General features: G+C 49.7%; 1 protein-coding gene across 4 annotated transcripts in view; it reads right to left on the minus strand.

Moving 5' to 3' along the window:
• Nucleotides 1–74: 74 nt before the first annotated feature.
• POLL (DNA polymerase lambda) overlaps nt 75–11115 on the minus strand; it is an 11247-nt gene continuing 206 nt past the window's right edge. Inside the window, exons 1-9 of one of the 4 annotated variants that reach the window (XM_057380205.1) lie at nt 10746–11109; nt 9434–9567; nt 8873–9167; nt 8091–8256; nt 5194–5517; nt 4560–4733; nt 3726–3854; nt 1599–1767; nt 75–1288 (exon numbers count right to left, since the gene is read on the minus strand). In XM_057380205.1, coding sequence (XP_057236188.1) covers nt 924–1288; nt 1599–1767; nt 3726–3854; nt 4560–4733; nt 5194–5517; nt 8091–8256; nt 8873–9167; nt 9434–9563 — 1752 coding nt within the window. In that variant the 5' untranslated portion in view covers nt 9564–9567; nt 10746–11109 and the 3' untranslated portion in view covers nt 75–923. Of the gene's footprint in view, nt 1289–1598; nt 1768–3725; nt 3855–4559; nt 4734–5193; nt 5518–8090; nt 8257–8872; nt 9171–9433; nt 9568–10745; nt 11110–11115 lie in introns of those variants that run through there. The other 3 variants (XM_057380178.1, XM_057380196.1, XM_057380188.1) reach the window with 3 other exon arrangements.

The following is an 11115-nucleotide window of genomic DNA, read 5'->3' on the forward strand; positions in this document are numbered from 1 at the left end:
AAAAAAAAAAAAAAAAAAAAAAAAAAAAAAAAAAAAAAAAAAAAAAAAAAAAAAAAAAAAAAAAAAGGGAAAGCTTTGCTTTGCCCAAATCAGAACTTCACTATCTCCTTGTATTTCTCTCGGCCTCCATGCCTCCTGCAGACAGACACACAGCCCTGCTGGGTTACATTCACTGCCATTACATTCAAATCTTCCCTGAGCACAGCTCCCCAAGCTGTGAGCTCTGCTGCTTTGCTGCACCAAGAGGAAAGGAGCTCTTGGGCCAGACCAGAGCTCTCAGTGAATGTGGAGGATCCTCAGCACACAAGGATGGGAGCAAGCAGGCACAGCACCTCAGGTCCCTCTGTCTCTTTCAAGGCTGACCTGACCTGGTGGCAGTCACAGCAGCTGGCCCTGTGCAGTGGGACCCACTAAAGGACACATCAGCTCAGACAGAAGGACACAGCAACAGCACAGGTTAACCCCTTGTGACTCCTGCACTAGCAGCTGCCAGCAGCAGTGAGAAGGGGGAAGGCAGGGCCATGCTAGACCCCTGCTGCCTTCATTCACAACTCAGGACAGAAATTTTGGAGTGCCAGTGCTCAGACACAGAGGAAGATGCATCCCACTTCCCTTGTTCCCAAGCACTGTCTGGGGCTGGATCACAAAGCTCTGCAGCCCAGTCTTCCAAAGCTGGGGAGAACAAGGCAAGAGTACCTGATGGGCAGCAAGCCCTTTTGGTAGGTGCACCAAAACAACACTTCCAGTATGGTTCCAGCCCACAGCCTCTGAGGAAGCCACAGAGCTGTGCCAGCAGCAGGGCCTCATGCTTGCAAGGAGCCCCAGTTTGCTGAAATGCCTGCAGGCACCTCAGAGCAGCACTGGAGAAATCAGCACCCTTCAAAACAGCAGCACAGCAGTAAGCCCAGAATGACAACCAAGCGTCACCAGTCCCGTTCTGAGGGCTCCCGATAAGGCAGCCCCAGCTGAATGAAGACATCTCTCTCGGTGGGAGTGGGCAGAGTATGGCCAGAYGACACCTTGGCACCCCCTGAGCCTCGCACCACGGCCGAGCTGAGCGCGTGCTCYGACAGGCTCATGCCCTTGGTCTTGGCCAGGGCGCGCATGGAGCGGTTGAAGTGAGCCGAGCCCGTGAAGTAGAGCAGGGCACAGGCGAACTCCCGGTACGGCACCACGATGATGTCAAGCCGGCGGTGACGCTGCGAAGGCCCGGGCAGGCGGCACACGCCCAGGTACTTCTTCTGCTCTCCATTGTCCTCCTGACTCACCAGATCATCTGTAAGGAAACCTGGGCAGAGAGAACAGGCAAAGAGGAGCGGAATGGTAGAGATCGACACCTTCGTGCTGAACTCCCCACTGAACACAGAGCAACAGAGATGTCTCACAGCGTACTGTGGGACCCCAGGGATAACATGCTGACCTGCAGCAATATTCCCTTCTCAGCACTACAACAGAGCCAGGTCCAGGGGTGGTCATTTTAAGGACTAACAAGACCCCCCATCCTTGGGAAAAGTGATCACCTATYCTTCAATGAATGCCCTCCACCTCACTGCCTCCTTGCCTTGGTCATGCTAAGAGMAACTTCCCCGCCCTCTTACCGCTCCTGCGGAGGCTGTCGAGCAGCTTGTTGAACACCCCACGGTGAGAGTGCCCATCCGGGTGAGTGACCAGCACATCCACATCTCCACAGGTGGCCTTTCCCCGACGGTAGGAGCCACAGGCCACACACACGAGCCCAGGCTTCAGGGCCAGGGCAGCTTGTCTGACCTTCGAGAAAGAGAGATGAGAGTCAGAGACCAGCCTCTTCATGCCCTTTCCATCAAGGCAGCAAAGGATCTTGTGCCTGCCTTGAGGCCTGTCCTGCATCTCCAGGGTCTCCATACGCTTGGCAGGCATGGCACACTGCCCCACCAAAAAAGGTTGGTGTGCTGTCAGGGGAGSAGTGAGCCAGGGTGGCCTCCAAACACTCAGCTGCAAAGACCCAGCACAATGCCATAATATACAGTGACCTGCCATCAACTCTCGGAAGCACTGCGTTGGGACAAGCAGAAGGATGCAATACTGCTGAAGGGACAAAGTACTGCACAAGCTTTCTGAGACAGAGAGAGATAAGAGGTTTTCCATTGCCCTATGGGCACAAGGCTCACCAGCTCTACCCACAAAGAGAATCAGTTCAACAGGTGATGGTCACCGGTCCTGTTTCACCAACAGGGATGGGCTCATGAAATCTCCCCAGCAGGAACTAACACAGCAGAACATCTGTGAGTACCCCTCGGAGTTCACTCCTGGCAGGAGCTCTGCCTCTGCAGGACAGCTGGGCTTCCTGGCCCAGAGAAAGCACAATTGTCCCACTATTTTAGACCAAATGGATGCCAAAATGCTGCTGCCAGCAATCAAACATGTAATAGGAATGTCCCCTATTACAGTCTTCTCCAGGCTGGACCTCAGCTCYTGATTTGTGCAGACAGTGCTAATTCTGATGGCTTCATTCATTAAATGCTTAAGAAAGGCTCCCAAGTCCCAGGACAGGCCTTAAGTATTCTTGGTCTGATCGTGCCAATCACCCTGCTGGCAGCAAATAATGAGGGGCTCAGCAATTTCCAGTGATGAGGCCATCACAGAGGCTGGGGTTCAGCAAGGCAGTGTCCGTGCCCACAGCCCCTTGTCACTCTTGGGGATCATCCTTCATTAGCAAGAGATAAACCCATTAACCTTTGCCCCAAAGGTGCTCCAAGAAGCCACAAGCCTTTCTCATGCRGAGCAAGCCCTCCTCTGGTGCTCTTGCCCCCCTTCTGGCTTTAAATGAAGATTTCTAGAAAACTCACAGCCCCACCCGAGAGCCTAAAAGCTCCTCAGATCTCACTGTGACAGGCAGYACAGACAGTGACTAATCCCTCATTCTCTCTCCTGGGCCTGGATCAGAGGTGTGTGCSTGTGTATGGAGGGGAGCAGGGTAATCCCATCAAGATAACAATAGGCCCACTCCCAAGAGCCAGCTCCTCAGCCCAGCCTGCCTGGGAAAAGGACCACTCACCACCAAAAYGGCTAATCCAGCACACAGGACTGACACCCCAGCAGGAGCCTGGCAGGAGGGTATTCTTTGTGGCCAGGCCCTGTGGCCGAGTGACAGGGTCACACTGGCTGCTGCTTCCATGGTGATTGGAGAGCACAGGGGTAGCAATGACAGYGTGTCCCCCAGGCTCTCTGCTCACATTAGGGTACACTGGCTTAGCACCCCWTAGTCATGGAGTGCCACAGCATCCTGCAACAAGCAGCACTCGTTTGCAGGTGGATCCCCTTTGCTTCCCAGCGAGGATATCCACCCTCCATCCTCTCACTGACAACTAGATCACAGAGTGCTTACAGCTTCCTTTGGAGAAGCAGCACCAGGGAGATCTTAGCTGAAAGCAGACAWCCCATGATGAGAGGCAGGAGCTGGGAACCTGCTTATCCCACCGTGTCAATGCAGCTTTTTTCAAAGCAGTGTGTAGAACTGACTCCTGTGAAGTATCCCCCTCCTTGCCAAGCACTCAGAATGAACTTTCCAATGGGGCAAAGTAGGTGCCTTATGTGCCCATGCCCAAAAAGGTCCCCCAACCACAAACCCACTCAGAAGAGAGGCTGAAGAGCTCAGCTACAACACAAAGGCCATTTTCACAGCGTGCACCTTCCTGTCATGTCCCAGCAGGTACTGCACTCTGAGGGCCTGRGGCCCAGCTACTCACAGTCTGCTCTATTTCTGCAGCTTCCTCCCGAGGCATGCGCTCCAGGAAATCCGTGTAGTGCTTCAACCCCACAGCCTGCTGGCTGGTCAGAGTGGCCTTGGTGCGGATGTCATCCAGCGTCCGGAAACCCTAGAGCAGACCATGTGTTGATATTCAAACACCTACCAAGACTTTGCTCTTCACATCCCAAGATTTGGGGAGATTGTATTTAGCCTGTCTCAAGTTCAGGCCAAATCACAGCTTCTGAGATCACATGTAGAGAATACTTCAGGGCCTGAYTTCTAAAAGAAGGGATTTAGGCAATCCCACTACCCATGCACACCTCTAATCTCCCCTCCTTCTCTGACAGAAGGCCGCTGCTCTCAAGGCACAGTGTCCCTACAGCCTAAAAGAAAACACATAATGCAGGTAAAGGAACAACACCCACAATATCCCAGTGAGGGAAAGCYGACAGCATGGCTACAACCATATCTCTAAGACAGTCAAGAACACAGTCGCAAACCAAACACTACAGAAAACCAGTCTTCATTAGCTCATGCTCAGGAGACAAACTGTTTTTAAAGAAGGAACCCATCCAGTGGGCTGGGCTATTGGCACAATGATTTCAACCTCATTTTTACTACTTCCAGGTAAGTTCAACCTACAGCCAGGTGCACTCCCTTCTCCCCAAACACACACACAATGGGACCCAACCTCATAGTTCCTCCCAAAAACAACAGACTTATCCTGCAGATACTGGAAATTAAAAATTCTTTGTGAAAATAATTCTCCTACGCTCAGCAGCAGTCTTCAAACCATAACCTGAGAGCCTCTTGTGTAAGACATTGATCTTACCTGCTGATACCACATCTGAGCTGTCTTGGCCCCWGCTCCCCAGATGTTGGAAAATAACTCCAGCACAGGTACACTCTCACTGATGTGATCCAGYTTGCGCAGGTGCCCACTCTCCAAGATCTCCTGGATCTTCTCTGCCATCCGCTTCCCAATCCCAGGGATTTTACAGGCTTCCTAGAAAGAAACCAGAGCTGCTATTGGAAAAGCAAAGATCATACACAAGCTGGGGAACTGCTACTGACTCAGAGTCTGGCTAATCATTTGATGAGTAAAGCCTAAAAGGCTAGTTCTGCCTGATGGTCTCCTCTCTAGTCCAGGCTTACAGTGGCTGATTAATTCAAGTGGRAAAAGACAAGCCTGCAGAATGGGACTGAAACATGAACAGATTGAACTGCTGGMCTGCCATAGCCCATAAGGCTCAAATCGAGTTAGTTTCATATATTATCCTGAATGGTGGCCAGTTGTTGATGATGAAGAGGAAGGTGAAAATGTCCCTGCATTGGCCCTAAAAGGTTCAGRTTCCACTTTTCTGCTGTTCTGAAAACATTGTGTGTGGTCAATAAATCCCAGCTTGCTATACAACTTCCATCAAAGGTCAATCTCCCTGTTTTACCCCCCTGGGAAGGTGTTTTACCTGGTAGGAAGTGACTGGTTTGTGGTAGCTCTTGAGCGCATTGATTGCTTTGTAGTAGCCCAGAGCYCTCCACTTGTCCCCCTGGACAGAGTAAGCCTTTCCCAGCACTTCCAGCTTCTCTGTGATGCATTGGTTGTGATTTTCCTTCTTGGTGTTGGAAGACTGGGCACAAACCCACTTGCTGGGAGGCTGGGCCACTGTGTAAGAGCTGTCACTGATCTCCTCTGACRATTTCACAGGGTAGTGGCCAGAAATCAAAGCTTCCAGATCTCCCTGGGTGACACCAGCATCTTCTCCTTCACTGTCTTCATCATCAGAGTATTTCTTTAAGGAGAGATCAGAAAGCAGGTCTGTGAGAATAAGTGCATGCGTCATATGTCCCCTTGGCAAAGCTACCTCTGAGAACAGGAAGCCAGAGCRCTAACCACCCTCCCTCCCGGGCACGCTGTGCTCCAATTGCCTCCTCTGGAAGTGGCTGCTTATATGCACACCACAGCTCCTCACACCTCAAGCTACACAGGTACATCTCACACTGCACAGCAGACTATACTGCTATCCACCTGTGATTCAAGCACACAGGCCCCTCCTACAGCAAAGCCCTTGAGACCTAACTGAGGTAAGACAACTAACTGAGGTAAGGTAACTGAGGTAAGACACTGAGTAAGTGAGCAATTGCTGCCAGCARCAAGGTATGACAATGCCAAAATCCCCAGCTGGCAGAGATCCTGACTCTCTACTCCGACTGGGAAACCTTTCACTCGCCTGGTGGCAGCACAGACCCATCTCTCACACTCAGACTCAGATGATACAGATGACAAGAGATAGGCACTGAACTTTGTTTTCAGTTTACAGACACAAAATCTTTACCAAGCAGTGAATTAAAACCCCCTCATTTTCCCCATGGCTATCTGCAAGAGAAAAGGGGGAGGAAGGAATGACACAAAGGACTCCACATTCCTCAGTGACAGAAGAAAGAACCAATGTATGCATTTGCTGATAYCCTCAGCATTAGGATGCCTCTGTGTAGACTTAAGAAACAATGAGCCYTGGCTTCAGGTAATGAACAAAAGGGGATAGAAGTGGAAAGCCGCACAGAGGCTTTGTAGACTGCTTTGCTCACTGGGGTCCCCCTCTCCCCCGATGTATAAACACAGGAGTCTACAGAGATCCAAGAGCTTCTGTGTTGTGGAAGTAACTCTTGAGCGGTGCACGATTGCTTGGAATCAGTCTAGCAATTACATGCAGCACATCATGTCCTGTTATAAGTTTCTGCAGACAACCTGTGGTTCTGCTGGCTGAGGAGGTAGGAGGTCTGGAGAAACAATTCCTGCAGGATACAGAGCTGAAGTCTTTCAGCAAAATAGAYGGGATGTGTTCTGCAATCTTGTTTTATAACTCTGAAAACTGGGTCAGATGAGGATTTGATAGATTAAACCAGTTTAATTTGCCTTGAAATGCAACTCCCTCTTCTCTCTAAGGGCAACAAAGCCTCAGAATGCTCAGGTAAGTCAGTAGGCCCCTTAGAAGCATTTAAAGAGCATATTATCCAATCACGATGAAAAGAACGCTGCAGCTGGAGCTGGATGCAATTCCCATCCTCTTGGCCAGCAGCGTCACAGAGGTGACAGCTCTTAAACCCCTGACTCGCTACACTTTGTCAGCAAAGCTGACTGACTCTTTACAACCCCATGTGCAAAACAAACAGTAGCAACAGGCTACTTGAGAGGGAGGTAGGCAGCCTGGGGTGGCAGCCCTGAGCTTACAGAGAGTAACTGGCATAGCTTACAGAGCCTGCTTTGCAGACAACTACTGAATTTGGAAGCCCGTCAAAAAGTGGTTGCTACAGTCTGACTGGTAACAGGATTTCCTCACAGGAGTTTACACCCAAAGGCAGAACTTCCAGATCAGTCCCTGTTTAGTAAGAAACACTGGTATATGCATCATCTCCTAGAGAAAAACATCCACCCAGGCTAGAAAAGACTGCACTTAAAAAGAAGCTACTTCTAAAGTAAGTTTCAGCTATAYTGTTGTAGCTGGGTCTCAAGTGGTTGGTATTGCTTTTAATGCCCATCCCATTTCTCCCCAAGTCACACAATCCTAAGCTGGAGACAAGGGATTTTACTGAAACATCTACAAATGTGGCTTTTGTGCCCTCAGTAAGCTGCCAGGTAGAGTCATTTGCAGGGTTTTGTGCAGCTAAATTTTGGACCRTGTTGGAAAACAAATGCCAGCAGCAACACAAGGCAGCTGCTGGGGATGTCTGAGGTAACTTTGCTACAGATAGATTTGAATGACACCAATGCCCAAGAAGAATTCAGCAAACTTAAGCAGAAATACAGAGAAAGGAAAGAAAGCTAACAGCAAGCCAGAGAAGCTGACTCACAGCAGAAGCCACTAATAACCCAACACAGATTTTAAGACCATCTCCACAATCCTTCTGGTAGTAACCTGATCCACTATGAAAACGTGTCTGAACAGGGTGTTTGCCAAGGTGTGAAGAACTGGTCCACATGGCTCCGGCAGAAACATGGGATGAAATATCAGAGAAGCTTCCTGAAAGGGAGATATTCTCAGAAAGGGAATATTCCTCAAAAGAACATAGGTGATTATAACYACAGGGAGCCTTGGCCTGATCAGAGCACCAGGACTGCTTCAACTGGAAATGTTCTGATGGGAACAGCAATTTAAGGCGTGCCATTTCTATTCTTTATACCCAAAAAGGACGAAGAGATGCAGTAACCATGTCTACAGCCTGAGTCTGGCAGCACAAYTCACTGAAACACCTTCCCTTTGCTGAGAAAATCTCACATTGTATCYCTGCAGGGATGCTCTTAGCCAGGAAAAGCAGCATGCAGGATCTGTTCACAAGGAGATGGATCTGTGCAGGGAAGCCTCACCTCAGCCAGTTGCTGCTGTCCAAGAGTGCCCAAGCCATGTTGTGAGGAATCCTCTGCCTGTGATTCRGTATTCAGTCTCACCGCTCCTTCCTCTGCTGGGGGCTGGATTTTTGATCTGTCCAGGATCTGTTGCTGTACTTTCTGGAATTCGTCATCCTCCAGGTACCTGCCATGGATCAGATGTCTTAGTACAGGAGAAGGAGGACTTCTCAGCCACCCGAAGTTTGACCAAGAAATTCTTCTGCATGTTTGGGGATGGACCAAACAACCTATATGAATTGTACTCTCTCAGATCACAGATTAATTACTCTGGTTTTTGTTCAACTCCCCAGTTACCATCTACCTTGCAGACCTGCAACTTCCACTCCTACGTACCTCACTYTCAGACTCTCTCTCCAAAACTTTGCCAAAACGTTTTGATCCTAACCTGTGCCTGCTGCTCCATTCTTTATTTCCTCTTGTGCCTAGTTGCCAATTTTCTCTCTACCTTTCATCTGCAATRAGTAAGAAACAGTATTTAATCTTCAGCATTTTTAAGAGACTTCTTGCTACCACTGATGGATCAGGAAGAGATGCCTTTAGCACCTGTAACAAGTAACAGGACTCCTGGTAGTACTTTCGGGCCCTATTCCATGTTTTGCTACCACACAGAACTTCGAGTCATGCTCACAGGAGCTGCAAGGAGCTGCAGTCCAAGATTTGGAGCAGAGATCAAATTTTAGCACTGCTCAGTTTAGGACAGAAGAACTGCAAGGAGGAATGGCAATGTGGCATTTGCCTACCTGGGAGGGATAAAGACACCATAGCCAGCAGTACTCAGCAGCTTCTGGTCTCTAATGCAAGCACTAAGCCAGGATGCCTTCACCAGTTGCAGTCCTGGGCGCAGCTTGGTTAATTTGAGGAGCCGGAGGGCGCGATCACAGTCCATGTCCTCAGCCACAATGACGTGTGTCACCTCCAAGGACAGCTGGCTGCATACAACACCCCCATTCTGGACAATCTGCTTGTGGAAGATCTCAGCCCTCGCCTGGCCAATGCCAGCTTGCAGCACGTAGGCAATGACTGGTTTCAGCCATTCTGCTGAGGAAAGCACAGGGGCAGGGACACAGTGACAAGAGGAAGTGCCCTAATCCACCAGGGCCACATCTCTTACACAGGACTTGATGGCCCCAGCCCTGACAGGCAGTCTTTTGGGGGCTCCAGCAGGACACACTAAAGCAAGCTGGCCATGACCTCTAGAGAAAACACACTCAGGAYCTGAAAAAGCCTTTGGGGAACAGTGCTTGAAGTTAATAAGCTGRGTATAAATATTATGTCCTGCATCATAGTGACAAAGGACTTACCCTCAGGTAAGTTCTGGTCCTTCTTCTCTKTTCCTTCCTCTTTTGGGATCTTTGGAGGGACACTTTTCCCCAAGTCATCCTTCACCTTCTTCCTCTTGGGAAAGGCTTTGACAATCCCTCGTGGCTCCATAGGCCTGGTGGGAAGGTTAGCAGCATTTGCTAAATACAAGTAAGAATGAGCAAGGTTGCTTAGATGTTACCTAATCACAACAACTCAAGAGTCACTCATGTTGGTCACTGTCCTTATTGTTCTGAAGTTCTTTTTCAGTTGTTGCCTTCCAAAAATGCTCACCCTGAGGAAGGCACCCAGAACCAAGAGTTGCAGCCCCAGGTCAGAAAAATCAAAGTCAGAAACCAAAAAAAAAGTCACTTAAGTCAACCCTGCTTGAATACCTTAGAAACCTCTACAGCTAACTTAAGTTCTTATAATAGAAAGCATTCAACTACATTAACATTCTGGGGTTCCCATCTGCTTAGCCAAAAGGAAGCAGCTTTATTTCCCATGTATTTCTTAAATACATTCCCAAGGGGCAAACACATCTTCTGCCAGGGCTGAAATCCAGTCACCTATGAGACAAAACAGCTGATCGGCATCAAATGTTTCACACAGCCACAAGTGAAAAACTCCCAACTTGGCTTCACCTGGAAATAGCAAATTACTAAAGATTAAGTAGCCAAGTTCAATATGGGTACAAATGCAGCTTTACMATTACAAGCCTTGCAAAAACAAACTTTGGAGCTTTAACTACCAGGATGCAAGGAAGCTCAGTTTTCCATWGCTCAAACAAGCCCTGAATCATTGTATATCCCAACAGTCCCTTCCATGTGGCTGCAGTGTTGAGTCAACACCAGCTCGGTTCCCTCTCTGTACAGCACTCTGTGTTTCACTTAGAGGTTCTCACATACACAATCCAGCACAAACCTATTCTATCAAACCCAGAAGAACTGAAAATGGTCTCACCTGGCCATGGCTTCCTACTGTGGTCACCTTCTCCTCTGACAATCCTCTGAAAACCACCCCAGAGTTCGACTCAATTCCTTGCTTCTGCGAGGAAGAGTTTAACTTCCAGGGGAAGAGAAACCCTACTACATTTCTAAAACTCACCTTTCCTGAGTTTCAGTTTCAATTTYCAGATAGTTTTGACCAAAAAGAGCCCTCTGGAAACAGTAATCCTTTCTATTAGATAAAGAAAAACAAAAGCCCGCCAAGGTTCTGGGTGCCCAAGTACGGTCCAGGGTTCAGAAGTGTGTTTCTGCAGCCTGTATTTTATCTCCTCTAAACCACAACCCACGCGCCGGGTACCAAACCTGCCTTGCCAGCCTCCTCGGGCCGTGAAGGTTTCAAGGCCACCAATGCGGGGCTGGAAGCGCCCACAACCTCGGGCGCAAGAATGGCCCCCCAGACCTGCGGCTGTGCCCGGGGGGCCGAGGGAAGGCGGGAGCCGAGAGGAGAGCAGCCGGAGAGGGGAACAGTCCCGTACCAAGCGGGGCCTAGAGGAGAGCAGCCGGAGAGGGGAACAGTCCCGTACCAAGCGGGGCCGGGAGGAGAACAGCAGAGAGGAGAACAGTCCCGTACCAAGCGGGGCAGAGAGGAGCCGAGAGGAGAGGGGAACAGTCCCGTACCAAGCGGGGCCGAGAGGAGCGCTGCCGGAGAGGGGAACAGTCCCGTACCAAGCGGGGCC

This window comes from Malurus melanocephalus, unplaced genomic scaffold, assembly GCF_030028575.1.
Source record: "Malurus melanocephalus ecotype Western Australia unplaced genomic scaffold, MMel_1.1 scaffold_12, whole genome shotgun sequence".
NCBI lineage: Eukaryota > Metazoa > Chordata > Aves > Passeriformes > Maluridae > Malurus > Malurus melanocephalus.